General features: G+C 40.9%; 2 protein-coding genes across 2 annotated transcripts in view; one reads left to right on the top strand and one right to left on the bottom strand.

The window, feature by feature from the left end:
* atp8b3 (ATPase phospholipid transporting 8B3) lies at positions 1-19,462 on the top strand (the record flags this gene model as incomplete). Its single annotated transcript, XM_080878405.1, has 31 exons — positions 1-259; positions 393-421; positions 668-754; positions 2,733-2,832; positions 3,371-3,438; positions 3,808-3,899; positions 4,026-4,139; positions 4,497-4,595; positions 5,164-5,225; positions 5,766-5,838; positions 6,083-6,153; positions 6,587-6,678; positions 6,771-6,929; positions 7,759-7,847; positions 7,933-8,126; positions 8,237-8,445; positions 9,501-9,532; positions 9,655-9,811; positions 10,033-10,221; positions 10,368-10,480; positions 10,866-11,033; positions 12,286-12,397; positions 12,526-12,601; positions 12,696-12,819; positions 13,900-14,086; positions 14,200-14,423; positions 14,514-14,597; positions 14,679-14,903; positions 17,862-18,000; positions 18,209-18,339; positions 19,322-19,462. The coding sequence occupies exons 5-31, from the start codon at positions 3,414-3,416 to the stop codon at positions 19,460-19,462; spliced, it is 3,381 nt and encodes a 1,126-aa protein (XP_080734531.1). The 5' UTR covers positions 1-259; positions 393-421; positions 668-754; positions 2,733-2,832; positions 3,371-3,413.
* The window catches only part of onecut3a (one cut homeobox 3a), a 22,386-nt gene continuing 17,387 nt past the window's right edge, over positions 19,371-24,369 (bottom strand). The window contains exon 2 of the mRNA XM_080878408.1: positions 19,371-19,506. Coding sequence (XP_080734534.1) covers positions 19,439-19,506 — 68 coding nt within the window. The 3' untranslated portion in view covers positions 19,371-19,438. The remainder of the gene's footprint in view (positions 19,507-24,369) is intronic.

Genomic DNA, 24,369 nt, shown 5'->3' with positions numbered 1-24,369 from the left:
GCTGTCATATCCTCATGAGGACGTTCTGGCTCATTCAAGTTATTTGGCTTAGATTCTTTTAAAATCACTAATTGTGCTTTATTCACATTTGAGATTTAAACAGTGATCTGTTATGCATGTGAGGGTTTGATGCCCCTCCTACGTTACCTTCTTTTTCCTCAGGTACAGTGCTCGGGGAGTACAGTCTGTTACTGGAGTCTTCACATGGGAGAACGAGAAAGGTGGAGTCATGTTGCACAGGGATAAAGGAGGGAGACAGGTAGCGCAGATTTGAGCTATGTAAAGCAGCTGAAGAATGGTTGTGAAAACACTCGTGTTAATGTCTGGTTGTGGTCTGTGGAGTCAGTATTAATGACTAAGCTAAACAGATGTTTGTAATGTTTTTTACACAGGCTCGTGGACTGTGCAGCAGACAATGGAGGTAAATTTGTGACTTAAAGAAAACTGTATGTTTATATGTTATTACTTAAGAATGACAGAGTTACTGTTCACAGCAGTACAAACAGGATTAATGATTAGTGAAAAGAATTTAATATTCTCCCAGGCTTTCTGTTATTCTTATTTTTTAAAAGGCTCAGACGGTTGTTTCTTAGCAACAGGTAAAATTTAGCATACAAATCTTCTGTTGATGAGTCTGTTTTGTCTTTGTTTTGGTAAAACTTTGCAGATTTAATGCAGCTGGTTGGATCTGAAAATCCTCGCGCCTCTCTCACCAGGACTGCTCGTTAGCTTCCAGATTCAGCAGGAAGATCAGGTACTCGTCTCAGTATTTTATCATACATGTGTCAGCCTGCTGTTGCCCTCAGGTTGCCTCAGTAACCTTTTGCTTATGTCAGAGGGTAGTTAATCAAGTATGAGTACGTTTTACAGAGAACTGTCTTTTTAAATCAGCAGCAGGGATTTATAAGTAACATAACACAGTGTAAGTACACAACTGATAAACCAAGAACGTACTACCGAAGGGTGTGAACGTCCAGCACATCTCCCATATCCAATCCAGCCCATTGGTATCTTTGTAAACAGTAGAAATTGCAGAGATTTAATTAATAATTCAAATGATTTTACATAAAATAAACCGCTATTCCTACTGTGGCCATTCCAGCACCATTGCGCAAGAATGGAAAAGTAAGCAAAGGCTGAAGTATTCATAGATCTTGACAAGTTGCTTGAATAATGTGGTAAAATACTCAGTGTGAATGTTTTGCCTTAGGAGATTCACTGGGTTCTATAACATGTCATTTATGTGTAATAAGGGCAGGTAGACTTACTCTTAAAAACTGAGGTGTAGAGTTAAAATTTGCCTTATTTTTCTTGAGACATCCCACAATGTTTATCATCTGTTTTGTAACAAGGTGGTTCATTAAACATGTTTTCACACAGTGTAGTGGAATGGTGTCAGGTGTTGTGCATATATTATGCTTTTTTCTCACAGATTTCGATTCTATTTGTGGGATTGGCAGTGTTGTGACAAATAACATTTCCAGTGAGTCTTCCGTCCTGTGGATGAACTCCAACTGTTATTGGTTGCTCTTGTTGTGCTTTCCGGCCTGAGATAGTGGCAAATGAACCAGTTCCTGCTGTTAGTTCTGTTAGAGTGACCCTCCAGAGAATAACAAAGATTATAATCATGAAATCCAGCCCAAGATGAGTCTGTCTTCTAGCAGGATGAGAGACGCAAACACCTGAATAACAGGTGATGGCTGAATCTTGCTACATAAACGACCTAGCAAGCTGGTAAGGAACACATGAGCTGGTTAGCGGCCACCAAATGTCCAAAAAAAAGACAAAATTATCTGCTCATAGTTTGTTTCCAGGATTTCAGAGTTCACAAAAGATGAAAAAGACAAGTTGTTTCTTATCTTCTCCAAATTAAGTCAATATTGCTAAAGAATCATGGTCATGAGATGGCAAATTCTACTAAATTTAGTTATTAATGTTTTTTGTTATGTGTTTTTTTCCCCCCTGCATAACAGTGTTTATTGAAAAAGGGTTCCTGTTTATTAAATTGAGTATTTTTTATAAGCAATAAAAGTGCTTTAATAGATTTTTAATGATATGCTTTAATATGAGACACTACTGAGGCCCACAAGTGGAAATAGTCGGTGTTCCTTTTAAATAAGCAAGTACTGTTCATAATTTCAAAGTGATATTTTACAATTAAAAGCATATTTTACGTCCAAATCTATATGAGAACCTCACTTTTAGGGTTCAATTTTGAGTTTAAAGCGCTGGACTGCAATTCAAATGTTTTTTACAGGTTAAAAATGAGAGTTTTAGAATATTTCACAATAATCAACAATGATGTAAATGAAAATATAGTACTGTAAATGAATACACAACACAAGCGTTTTTTAGCACAAATACAGAAAAAAGTACCATAAAATAAACTGCAGTAATAATGCTATAGATGAGTTCACAGTTAAAATACTATAATCAGTGTCAGTGGAAAATACAATAAAAGTGCAGTAAAAACAGAGTAAAAATACTATAAATGAGATTACAGTAGAAGTACTGTGAAAGATATTAGAGCAATACTCTAAATGGAACGTACAGTAAAGTACTCCTTAATTTGTAGACATGTTACCTGTAACTCTGTGAGTGAGGAGCAGTTAAACGAGTTAAACTTTATGGCTTTCCAATTTTTTAAATGGCCCAGATGGTTGTTACTTAGAAACAGGTAAAATTTAGCATACAAATCTTCTGTTGATGAGTCTGTTTTTTCTTTGTTTTAGTAAAACTTTGCAGATTTAATGCAGCTGGTTGGATCCGAACATCCTCGCGCCTCTTTCACCAGGACTGCTCGTTAGCTTCCAGATTCAGCAGGAAGATCAGGTACTCGTCTCAGTATTTTATCATACATGTGTCAGCCTGCTGTTGCCCTCAGGTTGCCTTAGTAACCTGTTGTTTATGCCACGGTGTAGTTAATCAAGTATGAGTACGCTTTACAGAGAACTGGGTAGTCTTTTTAAATCAGCACATCAGCAGTAACAAAGTGTAAGTACACGACTGATAAACCAAGAATGTACTACCGAAGGGATTGAATGTTCCACAGCACATCTCCCGTATCCATTGGATACGCAATAATATTCAAATGATTAAATGAAATAAATCATAATTCCTGCTGTGGCCATTCCGTACCATTTATCATCTCCTCTCTAACTGGGTGTTTTTTCAAGTGTAAATATGTTTCTGTTTTTGTGTTTTTTCCACTAAAACATGGTGAAAGAAGGTGAAAGAAGGTGAAATCTACTTTTCCAATAGGTTATTTTGATGAGCTCAGCCCTATTCAGATCAAATTGCTGCCTGTGTGGTCACTGAACTGCGATGAGTTTGCATGTCTGCTGATAAAACATATTTCTACTTTGTGTAGCAGCAAACAGGAGTCTGCAAGCGTCCAAGTCTTCATCAACATCATGGTCAATGAAAGTGCTGAATCTGGTACGTCTCTTTTGATCTTTGTACTTTATTTCAGACACCGTATTCATATCTGTGTTCATAAGATCCGTCCAGAAAGAAATGCAGTTGGATGTCAGTTTTGATTTGCAACCTTCACATCCACGCTGATTTTTTTTTTTCTTATAGTAGATAAAGTTTCTTTAGCAGATGTTGTTTGAGTATTTTTTTTAACTTTCTTAAGACTCTAAGTGGGGGATATGAGGAGAGGACTGACAGAGGTACTATACAGCATCCACCTGCATGAAAACGCACAGTGCAGGAAATTCTTTGCATCTGTAATCACTGTTAAAAATGACTCATAAAAATCACTTTATGTAAATGTTGTCTAAGATCACAGAGTTTTTCTGACAGGCTTCACATGGGAGGTGAGAGCAAACAGCCGCCACTACCACAAACCAAAACAGAAGAAATCCTTTCTGTGCTTCCGTTGGGGGAGATCCGCTGTGAGTCAGCCATCCCACACGAAAACCTTACACCTGCTGATACATTCAGAGTCAGGCTGATGCGCTGATGTTTGCATGTGTGTCTTCTACCTGCCCCTCTCCATGGCTCTCCGCATCGGTTGCCAGGACAATGTGGTGCGCAGCTACAAGTACACCCCCTTGACGTTCCTGCCCCTGACGCTATTTGAACAGTTCCAGCGAGCAGCCAATGTCTATTATCTCCTCATCTTGGTGTTGCAGGTCAGATGAAGGCTCTGCTGTGGCGTCTTGCTTTGTTTTTACATGCTATGAATCCAAAAATCCTGCTTTGTGTGCTTCTGTCAGCTCAGCTTTAACAAATGCATAATTTAATATGCTGACATTTTTACATTTTACACCTGATATAGCATGCTGCTAATTTTCTATATTTCACTTTTTCTTTTTTTTTTACTAGTGAGCGTGATCACAAACCAGCTCGTATTTGGTTAATGTAGCTTGTCAAAATGAACTTAACTCAGCAGACATTTGCAAGCATTTTGCATAGTTTATATTAATGGTGGAGGAACTTTATCTGGATGATGTGGCTGACGCGTGCTTGTGTTTGCATGTGGTTTCAAGTGTGTCCCTGCCATCTCATCAGTACCATGGTACATCACCATCATCCCGCTGATCTCCATTCTCTCACTGAGAGGGCTGAAAGACCTCAGCAACGACATGGTGAGGCTTCCCGTCCCTCTCTGAGCTGCATGTTTCCGCTCACACAGATAAAGGAGTTTGAATATAAGTATGTGACCGGGCTCACGCATGCTTTTATGCCCATGCCACTTACTTGTTTCTCTCCTTCACTGTCCTCATTGACTCCTTGTCCTCTCCTCATTGACGGAACCAGTCATCCCAGTAGCATTAATTTATCTCTCCCATCATTAAAGCCTTTCCTTTTAAATGCAGGTGTGATGTTTTGCATGGAGAATTCCCTGGTTAAGTGCATCGCTGAGTTACGGTCGTTAACAGCTCTGGGTGAAATGCTTGCTTGACCCCTCTCTATTGACTAATCATTTAGTGGAGGGTGTAAATCTCCCAGCTGGTGTCACTGTAGAGCCCCGTAATGGCATTTCTCCTTTCTCCTCTTTTTTTCTCAACCTTTCATGGCCACCCTCACTCCCTCTCGCTTGCTCCTTGTCCATCACTCTTACCCTCCACCCTTGTCATGCTTCCCAGCAATTGCTCATTCTCTTTTACTCTCCTTCCATCTGTCTCCGTCCTTCTCTCCCTACATCCGATACAGGCAAGAAGACGCAGTGACTCTGAGATTAACTCCAGACCCTGTGACATTCTCATTTCCCAAAGGTGAGGACAAAGGCGGGGTTATTCTCTCAGGAGCCAACACATCTCCACTTTGAAACAGACCTCTAATGAACCTCTAATGAAGTGTGAATGAGTGAATCCCTGGATAGTCCCGTTTTCGCATTAGAGCAGGGCAAATGCACTGAGCAGTTTCCCCACTTATTGAAAGATAAGAACTATGACCAGCCTCTTAATGACACATGTTTTTTAACTTCTACTGTTTCTGAGAATATTATGTTGCAAATATTACACATATTACAGAAGAATTGTACTATTTCATGTAATCATCGCTGTCCTGCAAAGAACTAACAAACTAAATGCACAAAAAAACACAACCAGTGTAAAGATGATTCATTGTTTTTGTAATTAAACAGTATGAATCTGTAAATTCCTGCCCTGAACAAAACTTTAATTTGAATGTTGGTTACTAATTATGTTTTTATGTGTTGCTTTTTAAAACATTTTGCTTGAGTTTGTCTAGAAAACCATTCAAAAGGGTTTTTTCTTCTCAATCGTTCAGTTCTCGTCTGTTCTCTGTCTCAGTTTTCAAATGAAGAAGTGGAAAGACGTGTGTGTGGGGGATGTGCTGCGGATCCACAAAGACCAAGTCTTCCCAGTGAGCTTCTTGATTCATAAAACGTAGAAATGTGCAGCAATTTTTATTTGTCCTTGTTTCGAGAATATAATAACAATAATATTGTTAGAAAATACAGTACACGGTAAAAAAAAAACCCAGTATATTCTTAGGATAGCTGGATCCAACTGGATTTAGTGCGTGCTTTGTGTCAGTTTGTGTTTCCACACCTTCGCCCTCATCACCCTCTCTGCTTTGTTTTAATGTTTTCTGTTTTCCCACCCAGGCCGATCTTCTTCTTTTATGTAGCTCAGAGCCTCACAGTCTGTGTTACGTGGAGACGGCTGATATAGATGGGTAAAGAGACACAATCAGTCCGGTCCCTGAATAATTCTCTTAAAATGTATTGGCACCGCACACACTGATGTAAATGCAGAAACGTTTATGATGCTTAAAGTAGACAGTAACAGTAATGATACATTTTCTAAGTCTTTGAACAGGACAATAAAAATGCTTCAAATATGGACGTCAAAAAATGTTTGTGAAGGAGAAAATTTGAAAACATGACATAAATGTAACATCTTTATTAATAGAGGAGGCAGAGGTGTGACTGTATGTGTCAGTGCATACAAATCGTCTTTTATTGAACTCATAAACTACAGAATTAAGACCGTACGACTGCCCTCATCCATATAACCAAAACATTAATTTGTGTTTTCAGTATTTTCAGTGTATTGATGCTCTTTTGTTTGACTTTGTAATGAACACTTCCGTTTTTTTCTTCATTTAGAGAAACCAACCTCAAGTACCGACAGGCGCTCAGCGCTACACACGAAGATCTGACCTCTAATCCCTCAGAGGAGGCCCTCAGTTCCTTTGATGGTGAATAAACCTATTTTTATTAAAAATACAGATGTGCATTTATAAAAACCAAATAGTAAGAGTGAGATCTAATGTGATTTTTTTTCCCCCAGGTGTTGTACGCTGTGAGGAACCCAACAACCGCTTGTACACCTTCAGAGGTCAGCTGCAGTGGCGGGGAGAGGGTCTCCTGTTGGACAGCGAGCACATCCTGCTGAGGGGAACAGTCCTACGCAACACAACCTTTGCGTACGGCTTGGCTATCTACACCGGTACTCTTTAGATGGGAAAGAGGAGTGGAACTATGTCATCTGTGTTCAGAAAACTGTTACTTTAGTGCACAGCGATATCACTTTTACACAATGTTCCCAGATCTGCTATGTTCACCTTGCACTCTTGCCTCCACTCACTTCAATGACAAATGTTATTATGAGGAATACAATCTGCTGCTAATAATGGTCCTGATTACCTCACTCTTATAGCTGTGGGCGTCTGGCAGATTATAGGCTCTTCCTGTCTTTTGAGTCATCATTGATTTGACATTATTGGACGAGGCAGAAGTGTCACGGATTCCATAGCTTTGACCCTTCCCGTTCTGGTTAAGCAGATCAGTACATCAAATTTATCCAGAGATGAGTTTCATACTATTAATCTGAAGCTGCCCACTGGTGTAACCCCAGTTAAGCCTGACAATAACTCTAAGCAAACTCGCACTCGACATAACCTGCTTCCATCAAAGCTTGCATGTTGTTGCTGTTGTAGGGCTGAGTTCAAATCAGTTTTCTGCCCTAGAATGGTTTTGTCATTTCTGCACACAAAGTTCAGCGACTTTCCACAGTCTGCGAGATTGAGACAGCATCGTCGGAAAACATAATGTGATACTTTATTGATCCCTGCAAAGAAAAACTCTCTCTTCCCCTGACCTCCCTGCACCGGGGTCAGAAACCCCCGGATCTGCTAGGAATTCAGCGTCTCGCTCAAGGGCACATCAGCAGAAGCTTGTTGACATGCGGGCTTGAACTCTCACCCTCTGGCTGCTTGACCGTCTACTCAATCAGCCCGGTCAGCAATAGCATCTAATAGTGGTGTTTTTAACGGCAGGCGCAGACACGAAGATCCTGAGGAACAGCGGGAAAGTGAAACTGAAGAGGACTCAGATGGAAAAAGTTTTTAACAAAGTGGTGATGGGGGTAAGTGCATGGAGGGCATGAGAATAACAACCACGAGACATTTTCTGCAGTTTTTATATACCCTGTGTGTCTGTGCTCTGTCTAGATAGTCCTGTGTGTGCTGCTGGCAGCTCTGTTCCTTGCCATTGGCAGTGGCGTGTTTTCTGCTCAGCTCATGAGACAGAATAGCGTTCTGTCTGCTCTGGTGTTTAACAGCAATGCTGTCTACACCGGATTCCTCATCTACTGGAGCTACATCATCCTTCTCAGCCCAGCCATGCCTATAGCCCTCTACATCTCGTTAGTTCCATCTACAATACTGCAATCATTTGTGGGTGGGGAGAAAAGTGGGTATGCACATCTGCGTGCGTGTGTTGGGTTATTATGCATGCATGTGTGTGTGCCTGCAGGTTTGAGCTGGTCCACACGGTCCACAGCCTGTTTATTGGCTGGGATTTGGAGATGTATTGGCAGCAGGCAGACAAACCGGCTCAGGCTAGGCATACCTCACTGAACGAGGAGCTCGGCCAAGTGGGATACCTGCTGAGTGACAAAACTGGAACACTAACCCAGAATCGCCTGCTCGTCAGACAATGCTGCATAGCTGGGGAAATCTATGGTAACAAGAGCTCCTTCTTTTACAGATTACTGACCTGAAAGTGTGTCGTGACTAAACAAAACACTATATTTAATGTGATATTTTAATTTTTCAGCTTAAAGCAGGCCAGACCATGTTCTGGTCATGCCACATGGGCAGGTGGATGTTTGGACAAGCCAAATACTCTGCTTTACAAAAGCAAAACTCATTAACAGAGAATACATCAGATGATTTTGCACAGATGTTTAGAATCTGTGTTTTAAAATGTAATTGCAAAGTGCCCAGTTATGCAGTTTTTATTTGGATGAAGCCACCATGTCTGGATTGGTTGAGAGATAGAAGTTGTCAGTTAAGATTAGCAATTTTGGTTAATGTCATAAAGTGTGGCAATTGTTATTTTATTTTTGCTGTTTGCACTTCCTCAAGGCTTTGTAAACCCACAAAGGTTTTTATGTTGTTATCTTCTGTGTTAAGCACAATGAGTTTAGGTGTAGTGAAATGTGCTATATTAATAAAATTGGCATTTAAACATGGGATCGACTCACTTTTGGAGTCAGCTTAAAGTAGCACAGAAGTAGCACAGAAAGAACTGCGTGTCTTTGTTGCTCAGCCGCTGATACAAAGTCACACACGAAAGCTTTAAATCAGTTTTTCTCATCAGCGTGACACAACTTTAGCAGCAATGACCCAGTTTGTTCCCCTAAGAATACTTTGTTAGCAACTAATGGTCCAACAGTACAGCCTGTGCCCAGTAATGTGTGAGGTTACATGCTGAGTTATTATTTGCAGCAATTTCCTTCATTAAAAACTCGTACAAGGTAAAGGTAAGTTCAAATTAGACAGCAAAGATTTACAGTTGAACAAAGACGACTCTGGAGAAAGATGCTTACATCATAAACCTCATCCCTCGAGAAAGGCCAGCGGAGACTCCTAACATGCTCAGTGCAACAGTAACCCCAACATTCACCACCACAGGAGAATATTAATACCAACCTTCACCACAGATGACACTTTCTTTTTTCTTTCTTTAAAACATATATATTAATAAATAAATGTCTTATTTTATACATTTACAGGTGATGCCTCAGTCGGGGCAGAGGATGTAGAGGTAAACAATTACACTTTTTTATATGTACTTAACCTTATTCTAAGGTATTCCCTAAAGATCCTTCAGTATATGTTTGAAATGATATCATCTTATATTCTACCTCTTTCCCCGCCTTTGGGCAGCCCATGGATTTAAGCTGGAATCCTTTCTCCTGTGGTGGCCTGTTTATGTCAGCCCCAGCCCTCGTGGACAGACTTAGAGGGAACCAGTGTCCGCTCAGCAGACAGTTCCTTACAGCGCTGGCTTTATGCCATACTGTCATGACAGAGTGGAAGAAACGTAAGGCTTTGCACATGTCGTGAGTCCGTAATGTTTTTTACCTAAGTTGTGAATTTTGTCAACTTAACTAAAGTTAAATAAAGATTAAAGGTTTTTTTTCTCTGCTATTATCTAAGAAAACCTGTAAATCACTAATCTGAATGTGCATGGCAGAATAACTGTGGTCCTTTTCTGGAAGACAACATGTTTTCCTCCTTTGTGCACTAACCGCGTTCCCACAGAGACTCCAGTTTACCAGGCTGCGTCCCCAGATGAGGAAGCACTTGTTGGTGCTGCCAGAGAGCTGGGCTGGGTCTTTCTTTCTAGGGCGAGAGATTTTATTGTTGTCTCAGAGCTGGGCGTCACTCGCAGGTATCAGCTCCTTGCACTGCTGGACTTCACCAGTCAGAGGCGACGCATGTCTGTATTGGGTGAGAGCAGCTCTTGTTAAACACACGCATATAATAGCTTTTTTCATTTGGCTCACACAGGTTTGATTCTAAGTCAAACAGCCTTTTGTTATTTCTTAGACATCCTTTTGTTTAGTCCATACTAAGAGGGGGTTTTTTGCCTTTAGTGCGGGAGCCAGAAGGTGGAATAAAGTTGTACTGTAAAGGGGCAGATATAGTGATCCTGGAGAGACTGCAGAAGGACTCTCCACATCAGGAAAGGACTGAAAGAGCTCTAGAGGTAAAGCATTCCTGTTTTGAATCACTATGCTAAGCTAAATTAACGTAATGTTTTTTCCGTCCTGTTAACAGTTATCACGTACTCTGCATTTGCTCTCAAATTTCTGTGACTGCGATGTGTGCAAGTCTACACAGACTAAAACTACATTATCTTCCACTACAGTTATCATTTGTCACATCATCAAACCATCTACACACTATACTGAAGGCTCTTAATCAATGATTAGTAGGTTTTCAAGAACGGATCCAACCAGTCGTTACTAGCTAATGAGATAGCTGAGGCATCCCTGATTATCGCTTGTTTTTTTTCTTCCAGTTCTGCCTGAAGGATTACTCAGTAAATAACGTCAGCCTATCAAAAACCAATCTAACTTATCTTCTGTCAGCTGTTTGCCGAGGCCTGTCTGCGGACACTGTGCGTTGCGGTTCGATCTGTTCCTGAAGCATCATGGGAGCAGTGGAACAAAACTCTGGCTCAGTCTGCCACCATGGTCACCTGCGACCGTGACGCGCTGCTGGAAAAATTATATGACGAGATGGAAATGGACCTGCAGGTGGGCTCGTGCTCAGTGTGGTTTTATATATTGTCAGTTCTTCATTTAAAGGGTTCTAATAATGTTAATGCTTAAAGATTTCAGCCCTTTATTTTCCCCAAAATTTATTTTCGCATTTGTGGAGCTGAGCGCAGACTGATTTAAAAAAAAAATTTCTTCGTTAAAACCTGTTTTATAAGGTTAAACTTGACCAGGTTTCTCACATTATTTTTGACTCTGATGCAGTCATACAACTTTAGACTACAATCACAAAGATCTGGTTTCACCATACACCATTTTCAGTGAATGAATCTCATGCAAAGCTTGAGGTCAGTCATGAGTTGTCCTACCACGCTCGGCACATCAAAACAGAGTTCCACTGTGACGTCCAAAATTTTAATTTACTTTTTACGTTTCATAATATTTAAAATATTCTATATTAAAATGCAAATGTGTTTCTTTTTATCTATATTTGTTTATTATTTTTATTGCCCATTGTTTGGTTTAGTAACAGCAAATAGATTACTGATTTGAAGCATGTTTGTAAGTGATTAAACGTCTAACCAAACTGCACTGGGTTTGCAAGAAACTGTTGATTGACCACAGTCCACTCAGCATTATCACCACAAGCTAAAAACAGAAAATTTGCCTGCATCAGTAAAGGGGGCAAAAGTCGCAGGTCAGACCCGTAAGCTTTTTGTGTATTTTCCCCTATAGCTGAGAGGTTAACTGCATGAGGATTTGAGGCAAAACACTGCAGTGTTCTTGCACTTTATGCATCAGAAACTGTTCAATAAACTGCATTTTTAAACATACCTTTGAGAGATATTTGTAGACAGTTAATTAAGATAACAAACACTGGGGATGTTTGAAAGTCTGGTAGTTTGTGATGGCGTCGTTTATTCTCAGTCTGCTCTCTGCTGCATCACTATTTTGTGGAAACTGCATGAACTGCAGTGCATGCAACAAGCACACAACACATTGATAACATTATTGCCTGCAGCAATACAGTCTTTCTCACTGTGACTTTGGTTGCTTCTCTAAAATGATAATCAATTTGAAGGATGTCTGTTCCAACACATTGCAGGAGTTTTAGGGCACGCACAAATGCACAGGTAGGCACTCTTCCCCGGAAGAAGTCTTTAGTCTAATTTAAAGGGCTGATTTCATATTTTTATGGGCATAGTCATAGAACTTTGTGGTATGAAATATGTATGTAATATTTAAAAATGTGAATATGCTGTATGGATGCTGAAATTAAGTCTTGCTTTAGCTGCTGGGGGTGACGGCAATTGAGGACCGACTTCAGGATGGAGTGCCTGAAACCATTGCTCTACTTCAAGAGGCCGGGATTAAAGTATGGGTACTGACTGGAGACAAAAAAGGTATTATGATAAGCTGTGACACAACAAGGAGCATGGCATAAATTCTGAACGTGTCATAAAAATAAAGTTTCACAGTGGTTTCTGTGTTATTCTGATTCCATCTGTGACTTCTTTCCTTGTGTTTGTAGAGACTGCAGTGAATATTGGATATTCTTGCAAACTACTGGATCCTGATAGCAGAATAGTAGAATGGGACGAGCTGAGGTTAGCAGTGTTAGAAATACACAGACACATCCAACCACATGCACATACACACGCTCACACCATCCCATTGATCTTTGTTTGTTTGCCCCTGCAGACAGATACTCCAGTCCCCAGATCCACGGGTCAGTTTCTTTAAGCCCAGACAGACAGAGCTGTGGGCTGTAGACAAGGAGATGGCTGTAGCAAAGACTTCCGTGGTCCTCACCGGACCTGAGCTGGTAAACACACCAACCTGTGCTATACATAGACAATGTAAAGTTTTGTAAATCTTATGATTTGCGGACGATTTGGTTTCATGAGAAGTTGTATTCTGCAGAGACATGGAGAGGCGATATTAAAAGGTGTTGAGCAGTAGATTCTTCTGTTTCTTCTTCTTTTAGGACTAATTTCTTGCGCCCAGTGGAATGATCAAACAAGAAATCATTAGTTTTACATTAATTGGAGATAAATTATCTGAATTTCAGGAGCGGGACCACAACTCCAAACATGCTGCTTCCAGTTCTCATCTATGTTTGTTCCCCCACTTCTACAAACTGTTCGTTCTCGTTTTCGTGCCTCACCCTCTCTCAACTTTTCAATTCTTTAACTCATTCACTTCTATTTAGTACATGAGGATCTGCAAGGCCCGGGAGCTGCCGCCAGTCCCCTTCGAGGGTTTTGTTGTAGGGTTATGTACAGTGAGGTGGTTAAAGTAATTTTTTAAACTCTAGAAAGTCTTCTGTTTGTTACTATCAGGCCTTTATTTCTTTATTTCAGTTCTTGTTTTTTATTAAGCCTGGATTTGTTGTTTTTGAGAATTCTGATTGGTTCCTTCATAGTTTCTCTGTTCTTAGTTTTGTTGATCATTTAGCGTTGATCTTCATTTATTCACTAGTACTTGTGCCTTCAGTTTGCGTTAGTTACTGCTTGTATTTAAAGAGTTTCTTAGTTCCTCTGTTTTCTTCCTGCATTATCTCCTCTGTAAAGTTCAAATTTCTGTGTTTCCTTGTTTTTAATCATGTTTTGCTTTACTTTTGACTTCTCTCCTGTTTCATACCTTTAGTTTTACTCCCCCCTCTGTCTCTGTCTAAATTAAGCTCAGTTTTGTCTCATTACCCTCCTGTTCCTGCTTCCTTGATTACCCTCTTGTGTATAAATAGTCCAGTCCTTCCCCTCACTCTTTGTCTGAGCATCTGTTAACGTCCTCTTTGAGTCTATTGCCTTTTGGATTTTGTATCTTGGACTTTGCATCAGCCATAATAAATGACTTTGTTATTTAAGTCTCCCTTGCATCTACGCATTTGTGTTGTTTTCCCCAGACAGAGTTTGACCAGAGGCCAGAGTGGGGGGCCACATTCATGAGCCTGGCAGAACATTGTCAGTCTGTGCTGTGCTGCCGCGTAACACCTGCACAGAAGGCCGAAATCGTCACGTTGGTGAGAAAACATACCAGCTCAGTGACCATGAGCATTGGTGATGGTGCCAATGATGTCAATATGATCAAGAGTAAGGGTTTATTTGTAGTTCTACAATATAAAAAAGTAAAAATAAATCAGTGTGCTCTGATCATTTGTGTTCATGTTTTAACATTTGCCTCCTTCCTCTTTCCTCAACACCAGCGGCTCATGTTGGTGTGGGTCTGGCAGGAGTGGAGGGAGGTCAGGCGGTGCAGAATGCAGACTTTGCATTGGCCCAGTTCAGGTTTCTGCAGCGGCTGCTTCTCGTCCATGGCCGCTGGTCCTACTGCCGCATTTCCCTCTTCTTGCGCTATTTCCTGTTTAAGACCTGCAGTTTTGCCCTTGTGCATCTATGGTTTGGTTTCTTCAATGGCTTCAGTGCTCAGGTTAGACAAAAACAGATATTAAATTATGCCAGTTAAAGCCTTATAGTCACGGCATGAAGTGAGGTTCAAAAAATTACGTTTCTCTCACAGTCTCTGTATGAATCATGGTTCATCGCTTTATACACGGTTTTCTACAGTGCATACCCAATTCTTTGCCTGGCCTTTTTTGAACAGGTGAGCTGGAGAGTTTATTTTAAACTAAAAGAAGATAAGTGTGAATGTCTAAACAATAAAAATCGCCTCTTTCTTTTTTAGGATGTCAGCGCAGAAAAAAGCTTAAATTTTCCCGAGTTGTACAAGTGTGGACAGAGACATGAGCTCGTGAGCCCTCTCAAGTTGTCCTTGTCACTCCTGCATGCTGTGTATGCATCGCTCGTTTTCGCCTTCATCCCGCTCTGCGTTTTCGACAACACGGTCTTTGACTACCAGACGATGGCGATCACGGTTTCCATGGCAGTTACGTTCACTGCCATGATTGAGGTCAGGATGTCTTATGGTTTTGTGTGTACATGGGCAATGCCAATAAAGGACTATTCTATTCTTTTTTTCATAGATGCAGTTGTCACAGTGAAACAGAAAGTGTAACATTTTTAACTGATTTATATTTATAATAACCACGGTTAAATGTTTTGTAGATAGTTAATTAAGTTTTTTGTGAATGTTATGTTATGAAAACTTCATAATGTTTACAAAATGTTTTATAATTAATTACCTATTCATCTATAGCCACTGTTGGAATACATATTTAATCATTTGAAAGCGATCATTAAAAGTGAAGGCCTTCCCGCTGAAGGCAATCACTTTCTGGCAGACGATCACTTTTTGGCACAACACCTGGAGATAAGGGGGCAAAACAATCACATTAATGCTGCTGTTTGGTTGAGGCAGAATAAAATAGTCGTGGTAAGACAATCACACGACCACTTTAAGATGACAAAGCAACAAGGTGATATATACCACGTAAAACCAGAGTCATAATAAACAATATATACACAGACATATATACACACATATATAGTTTCGCCACGTTTACTGTCTAAGGAGAGCGTTAGAAAGCACTCTCTGCTTATGACCAAAAAATAAAAAAACAAAACAAAAAACAGCCCGTTTGTGTTGGTGGAAAAATGCACCATGTCGACCAATCAAAAAATGATATGGCACCATGACATTTGGTTGTTTAGGAAGAGGGGGAAAGAGAGAGAGAGAGCGCGAGTTTTAAAATGTGAGAGATTTGTGACGTTTAGCGTGTTTGGAGTGTGTAGTTAATGTGTTGTCTTGTGTATCTCCAAAAGTTGATTCTGTTCATCTGGACGTAGCATTTTCAGTGGAAGAAACGTTTCGTCACTCATCCAAGTGACGTCTTCAGTCTCAGCTGACTGCAGGCTTCTTATTCTGAATTCTGCAAATTCTCATGAGCATTGCATAATTATGATGAAGGGACTGACCTCCCAGCCCATTGTTCCTTCAGTGGGCTGGTTTCAGTAATTATGCAAATGTACTGTTTATAAGATTGGGGAAACCTGCAGTCAGCTGAGACTGAAGAAGTCACTTGGATGAGTGACAAAACGTTTCTCCCACTGAAAACGCTACGTTCAGATGAACAGAATCAACTTTTGGAGATTTACTTACTAGGGGTGCAACAGTACTCGTATTGATATTGAACCGTTTGATACAGTGCTTTCGGTTTGGTACGCATATGTATCGAACAATACGAATTTTTTTATTTACTTTATCAACTTTTCTTCTGAAGATGCTATCTGTGTTGAGCGCTTAGTGGATCTGCGCTCAACTACTCCGCCTAGGCTGCACTGTCGAGTGCCGCGGTAGCTCGTTAACGGAGATTTGCGGCGTTATGGCGTTAATGTCACTTTAATGAGATTAACGCTGACAGCACTAGTGGGAACACAACGAATATGACTGCACATTTACACCGACATCATCCTAGTGCAAAGACAAGTGGAAGCAGACAAAAACAACAAGCACGCATGCTACAAACTTTACCCGAGTCATTTAGACAGCCGTTAGCACATGATTCTCCTTATGGGGACCTGATATGTTTAATATGCTGCTGAGAATATAGCCCAGAAGAAGCATAGCTTTTATTTTGGAAAGAGCCATTTCTCTGTAATAAACTCTCTTTTCCAAATATGAGTGATTTCTCGATCAGATAGATTTATTTTTATTATTATTTTGTTGTTTCAGCAAGATTAAATTTAAAAACTGTACTTTTGAGTTAAAATATATATTTATAATTTTAATAAATGACAAATTAAAAAGGCATGAACATTTTTTTGTATTGAAAAAATATCAAACCGTGACACCAAAGTATCTAACCAAACCGAACTGTGAATTTTGTGTATCGTTGCACCCCTATTACTTACCTGGATGATTGAGCATGCATCAAGACGTTGTGTTGTGTAGTTAGTGTGTAGTGTTGTGAATAGTTTTGTGTTGAGTGTCAGAACAATGAGGCGACTGCCGTCTCCAGGTAGAAAACAGGAGGAGTGATACACCTGCTGTCAGACCTGCAGGTATCAGGCTGAGATGTTCTCCTTTATAGTGGACAGAAATTATTTTTTTGGAGCGGCACAAATAATTTGTGCGGCATTTTATTGAATCCAGAACAGCTGATTGTTCTGTAAATAGTTTGAAATGGTTTGAAAAAAAGGGTAAAAGGAAAATGGCTGCAAATAACTTTGTTGTTCGCAAAACTTGTGCATCTAATTAAAAAATTTACAATTTATATTTGCATTTAAAGTTATAAAATATGATTCAATAAACATGTTTGTGGTTATCACAGTAACATATGTAACATTTTCTACTAGGATTTTATGTTTTTTTTTCTCTGATTTTAGATCAATTGTGTTAATACAGTATGTCAAAATGAAAACATGACTGTAAATTCAGACACGTGAGGTTGTGCTGAAAAGGATGATACCAAACAAGGGAAAGTAAATAGTTTCTAAAGGTGAAATGTAGAGGGAAAATCAAAAGTGTTTAAAATGGCCAATTATACCCTGGACCCCAGAGAGTGAAACCTTTATTTAAAGTAATGCAATAGTTACTTTTCAAGTAATTAATAACTTTTAGAATCTTGTAAATCAGTTACTAACTCGGTTACTTTTTTGAAGAATTAACTAGTAACTATAATTAATTACTTTTTCAAAGTAACTTGCCCAACACTGGTGATCTGAATGTAATTATTTTTTTCTTCTTTTTTTCTAACACTGATCTAAATAGGAATGATCTGACCTTAGAAAACGTAATTATATAATTTAATTTTTATTTACAGTAATTGAACTATCTGCTGGTCCATTGTTTCGTATAGACTTACTATATGATTATATAAATGTTTACTATTCGGTCTCCTTTCTGACATGAACACTGTACTGCATATCCAGTTGGACTTTTATCCTTTAATGTGTTTCCACGTCTCAGATTATTCTGCTGACCAGACACTGGACCAAGTTCAACATAGCAGCTGTAATTGTCTCCGTGGGGCTGTTCTTCATCTGTACCAGGATCACCCACAACCGCTTCCTTTTTGAGCAATCACCCAAGGAATATATATTTCTTGGTATTCAGCACAGGCCTATTATTATTTGTTTGTCACTCTTGTGAGATTTTGCTTTAAGATGTCACATAACATCCCATTGTTGGACTAAAAATCAAAAAAGAAAACATGCAATAACAAGGAGCTGATTTCAATTTGTCTTTAGAAAATTGTGGCTCTCTATCCATTTCTGTCTAAAGATATAGTTGCTCTATCTTTGTCCTTTTATCAGGTGCGTCTGATTACGCCTTCACTGATCCAGTTGTGTGGCTCACAGCTCTGCTTGTTGCCTGGACAGCTGTTTTGCCCTCAGTGACTGCTCACGCCCTCAGTGTCATCCTCAACGCCCACAACAAACACAAGGTGATCTTTTTGTGCATGGGAGAGTATGAACGGAAGATCTACTTGTGTATCTTTTTGAAAGGGAATACTTCTCAAAAGGAAAAGCTAAAAATGTAAATTGTATGTCCATTTAGGTTTCGAGTCACTGAATGTCATGCTCCATATCTCACAGTTTGCTCAGTTTATGCCATCTCTCTGTCAAAAGAGAGAAGGTGTAAAAAGGGCCATAAAAACTGAGAAAAACTGTAGACTCATAAACTGCAGCTCTTGACAGGAAACACACAGAAACTTTGTCCTCACAGTCAACAATCACAGCGCATACCACGCCAAACAACCTGCAGCAGCTCGTAAAAACTCTGCCAATCTCAAGTTATTCTTTCTCTGTTATTATCTGATCGTTTTCTAGTCATGTGCTGCAGTTTATTGTGAGCTTATTTTCAAAGAACCGGCAGACTCAGATGCAGTACACTAGACCAGAGAGCGAAGTTCAAAGAATTACTGAATAATGCAGCAGTTGCAGCGATGATCAGAAAATCATCAGAGACGGGATTCAACAAAGGCTGCATGGAGCACGAGGGGATCCTCAGACCACAGAGGTTGACAGAGAGTCTGTTGAGAAGTGGGTTGGCAAAGGGGTTGTGAGCACAGCATGCTGATTAGCCGATGCACCCAAGGAAGACAGGAACCGGACAACACAGAGACACAGATACACCTTACCTACAGGTGCTGTGCTGGTGCCCAAGTCCAAAGCAGAGGTGAGAGAGCGTGAGAGACAGAGGAGGGAAAAGAGGACCAGAGAAAAGGAGCTTTAATAAGAAGACACTGGAGACAGAAAGGAGATCATGCTTGCAGTTGTAGCTGCTGCTGACATGCCCAGCCATCATCTCCGGTTCAGTTTACTGAGTTTCTTGTTACTCTTGGGTTAAAAGAAACAAAAAACACCCCCAAAAACCTTATATAAAGTAAACAGTCGCTGATATGTTTCTCCCCTTCTGTGACCCAGGTCCACAGTGTATCCCATCAGTCAGTGGAACTGAGGTCTCGTTTCAGAAGGGGGACGCCTCTCCGCCGTTCCTCTTATGCTGTCTCTCAGGGAGCTGGGTCCGGACGCCACATCACCTCAGCGACACACATGAGAAAGTGACTGCAAGTCATAACTGCGCTGTCTCAAAGGCGAAAAGCGACTGCCTGTGTGAAACATACGTAATGGAGAGCTGCATTAAAAGTTTTTGTAACAGATAACATCTATCGTCTGCTCCTGCAGCAAACTTTTCTGTGTCTTTCAGTGTTTTGCGTATGGTTCTGTGGGCAGTTCTGTTACACTATTGTACAGATGCTATTTCGAAATAAAGTTAATGATATAATGTACAAAATATATTATGCATCATAAATCTTGTTTATTATCTTCGCATGGCACTTTGGATCTGTTCAAACAGAGGTAAAAATCAAATCTCCATCTGCTGAGGTTACAGCGGATTTCCTTTGAGGATCGAACCAAACACAATAAACTGACAGCATAGCCTTGTTTTACAATTGTTTTATTTGTTAATTTATTTCAAAACACGCAATTTACCCATATTATCCTTTTAAGTTTTTATTTTTCTGTAACAGTTATTACTCAGATTATTCTCCTTCTCAAAAGTCTCAACTAGAATGAAACTAAAAGTCCTCCACAGGCTCTCCGGCTTCTGCAGTGGGAGGAGGGGAAAAAAGGCTTTCTGAATAGACGCGAGTGGGTTTTTCCCTCGTTTATGTGGGTGCGGAGATGTGTGACGGGTTTACGCTGGGGTATGTGCATGTACACGTGTGTTCGTGTGTGTGTTTAAGTGCAATAAGTGGAATGTCCACACGGCCGGGAAATCACAGGACCCGTAGAGCTGAACATTGTCTTCTAGGTTTGGCAGCCAGATTGTCATACCTCTGATTTCATCTTTGGTTTCAGCAAACACTCTCAAAAGGCAGACTCACCCTCTCCAGCATGTGCCTGTGTCTGTTTGTGTGTCTGTCTGTCTGTCTGTCCGAGTGCAATATAAGCCACCATCTCCAGACGACTTTGTAAACTTAAGTAGGTACAATGAAAGTGTCTTTGCATTGATTGTGGCCCTTCCTTGGCGCTGGGGACAAAGACAGTCGAACATTGTAGAACGATGGAGCCATGAGTGTGGTGGATCGGCTTGCAAACATCAGCATGGACTCCATTTTGATGTCAGTGGCAGTTTGGGGCGTTCGTGTAAAGTTAAGTGATCTCAGTGTGGTGAAACATGGGATGCTGTAGTGCTCTTGTGTCCCCAGCCACTCTCACCATAACCTGAGTGACTGGGTTACTCCGCCCACACTGGGCTCATGGGATTGGTTAATTGGCCGAGTAAATGGCTGTGAAGGTCGAAATGAGTGGGAGCGTTTAAATGTCGCGGATGGAAGGGAGAGGGGGTTGAGGGTTACACTCTGACCCAGCAGCAACAATTAGGATTGGGGGGGTCAGGTGTTTGCATAGTTCTCTGTGCAAAAGCCACCAACCGGAGCCATTTTTTAATTCCTCGCGGCTGGTTACATCGTCATTACATTAGCAGGACATTGTGGTGGGTGATGGGAAACATGGTCTTTGCACCACAGCTCTTTTTTGCACTGCTGCGTCGGACTACAATGGTGGCGGGGAACTGGTCATGCGATCGTCGGTTCGAGGGGTTTGAGCTGTGAGATCTGGTCGAGATGGGACGAAGGATGAACGAGTGAGTGGGGCAGTCGTTTGGCAGTCGGGCACTACAGCATGTCACGATTCAGAGAGCCTCTTTTCCGCGTGATTTTGTTCTTCCGTCCTTCCCTTCCTCTGGCCTGCCCTCTCTCTACCTTTTTTCTTGTTTTGAAACTGATTGTCTTCTACCATCACAAAGACACTTGGTTCTGATTGATTAACAGGTAACAGAAGAGGGAGAGCACAGTGTGACTGGGGGTGTCTACATCAGTCCCACCGGCAACCTATTCAATCCCACAGAGAAATGACACGAATATGCTGTTTGACAGTAGATGCGGACGACACTTCAGGCGGGATGATCGGTTGCCACATGGTACTGCGGTTGGTCGGTCAGTAAGAAATGGTTTCAGATTTTTGCATGACAAATATTGCAACCCATAGCAAAGGAACAGAAAATAGAAATAGTCTTCCACATAAGTAGAAATGAACACATATACATTGTACACAGACCGAAGGAAAGCATGTAGACAGACGTACAGGTATCGGAAGGCCGCTCAGGTCTGAGTGTGTCCCTGTGATTAACTCCAAGTAAACAGCCTGTCTTTGGAAAAGCAAGACACACGTTTCAGGACCCGAGTGAGGACCGCAAGCTGAGGAATGAAGATTGAATGCGATTGATTGGGAGGAGAGGAGTTTGACCTCCCCCAGCACACACTGCCCCCTACTGTTTGGATTTATATACATCAAAGAAACATTGGGGAAAGGGGAAGGGTTGCAACAACACATGCACACAACCAGTGAATCCAACAGTGACAGAAATTCTAAAACAAAGACCCCTCCAACGCCTAAAACCCAAATCCTCCCACCCTGTTTTGTTTATTTTTGATAACCAAACTATTACCCCCACCCTTCTCCCCCCACACCCAAGTCTTTCCATCCTCCTCCTCTCCCCACAAAATCACAGGTCATTCCTGTTGGTTTCTATACAGTTATACAATATCCATGCACAAAAGAAAAAAAAGTGCACCTTCTTTTCAACAGGAGGTGCTGGTCTTTAATATTCTAAGAACATCAGGAGCACTTGAACACACCCAGGAACCTTCAGAAGTAACTGTGAAACTGTTTTTTTTTTCTTTTTGTTTTTTCAGAGAAAAGACAACTGAAAGGCAGAAGAAAGCTAACAATGGATATAAGGTTATTCCTCCTTTGGTTTAACATCAAATTTTTGGTTTATAATTCAACCCAAATCACATTTTTGTCATTTCTTTCTCTCTTTCTTTCTTTTTTTTTTGTTGTTTCTTTGAATGTAGGCGTCTGTGAGAGAGCTTTGAACTAAACATCTGAAGCGAGCAGCTCTCGCTCGTCTCCCTCTATTCTCGCCTTCTCTTCTGTCTCTTCTTTTTCTCGCGTGACCCTCCACAGAAACATTCACAATGTCTTTTCCTTTATGAAAACAGTAAGTACATGCCGTAGCAAAAAACAAACGAGAGAACGTACGAGAAAAATAAGCAAACGAATAAAAGGAATTTAACAGTATAAAGCTTCAAGTCACAAGTTCCAAAACTAACTATCATAGTATCATACTTTCATAATCATTGTTATCATTAGCAGTATTATTTTCAGTTTAAATTACATAAAGTTTACATGAAAGGTTTTTGAGGTATTTCAGAATTAATTGTCAACACACGCCTACCAAGTCCTAGCACTAGCCAGGGGGAAAGTTGACTGGACAGACAAGGTGGAGGGAGGGAGGAGAGAGTGTGTGTCTATAAACTGTCAGCGAGTCTTCCACACTTTTCCAGTGCAGCCTCTGTGCTTGCACGCAGTGGGGAGAAAGAAAGCCATTTGGCATTTAAGATTTTATAACAACAGCCCTCTGGGTGCTTACAGCCGCCGCCTCTTTACCCTTCTCTTTCTCTGTTACACAAAAATATCTCTGATGTGAGGAAGGTAAAGCGGCCGAGAGCGTAAGCAGGCCGGGCGGAAAGCAAAAGAGAAACACGAAGGCTGAGAGCTAGCAGAAGATCGACGATACGGCAACGAAGACTCCGACAGATTAAGGAGTAACATATAATTTTGTTTCAAATAAATAGCGTATAGAAAATGTTTTATAGACTTTCTACATGATAAAGTGCTTGTATTCTAGTGTATCAAGATGGAAAGTCAATATGGGAGAAAATGCTGACACAGCCCCCACTCTGTGTCCCTCTCTTTGGCCCCCCTTTCTGTCCATCCAATTATGGGTGCATTGTCTGTGTGAGCACACGCTTGTAAGTGGGTATGCCGCTATATGCATGCATCTGTGTGTGTGTGTTGGTGTGTGGGTGTGTGTCCAGTGCAGTCCCACCCGTGGTTGAAGGGAAAAGGCACTCAACTCTGTCTGCAAGGCAGCCACCTCCTCCTATGTGGCACAATGCAGTCTGACTGCGCTGTTAGTAGGAACATGTGTGTGTGTGTGTGTGCGTGTGTGCATAATATCATAAGTGTGTTTGTAACAGTTTGGGGCAAAGAGGGGGGGCTCTCGTTTTTTTGGTTTGTGTCCCCCTAGGCAGTTTGTGACTGGTAGGCTGCAGTATCTTTGGTATTAGTGGCGGTTTCACAAACCACTCAGCTTAGTGAGGTAGCCACATTGGTTCTCACTACTACAAACGTCATTTTGTCAGTGTCATTCCTAAAGCTGAATCTAGCTATTTATCTATGCTCACTGAACTGTATACCACAAGTCAATTTAAGCTCATCATCCTTTGGCGACGTTAACTCACTGCTTACAGCAACGTGAAGTTAGTCAGTACCTCCTGATCAGCTCCTCTACAATGACCACCTCTTATCTAATCTGCACTGCTAATCTGACTACATTGTTGGAAATGCTACAGTTGCATCTTAAGACCACACAGATAACTACGGAGTCCCAAGCGTAAACGCCCCGCGCCACCACCACCCCACCCTCCAATAAAACATAGCGAGTCAGCCAGGACATTTGGAGGTCATGTTTTGTCCCTCTTAATTTTACCCCATCCTCAGGGCTCAGCTTTAAAGGGGCGGGGGGGCTGAGAGTACCACAGTTCCGACACGAAATGCCAAAGGAGAGAAAGTGTCTGTCATTTATTCTTCTCTTCAGCAGCTCCCTGTTTCTCTTGTCTTTTCTCTTTCTTGTGGTAAATGTCCTGCAGGTCTATATTCACACAGAATGCAAAAAAGAAAAAGAAACAAAACCACGTCCTTCGTTGGCCTCAGTCCTTGCATCCTTCTTTTTTCCCTTTTAAAAAGTCCTTCCTTTTTTTGTTTCTGATTTATCAACAAGGTGCCATACTTATGCACAACAGAGCACAATAGTAACAAGAAATAGAAACTTTGTGTCT

Source organism: Rhamphochromis sp. 'chilingali', assembly GCF_963969265.1.
Source record: "Rhamphochromis sp. 'chilingali' genome assembly, chromosome: 3".
Lineage (NCBI taxonomy): Eukaryota > Metazoa > Chordata > Actinopteri > Cichliformes > Cichlidae > Rhamphochromis > Rhamphochromis sp. 'chilingali'.
Note: the sequence above shows the minus strand (reverse complement) of the source record. Positions and strands in the feature narration are given on the sequence as shown.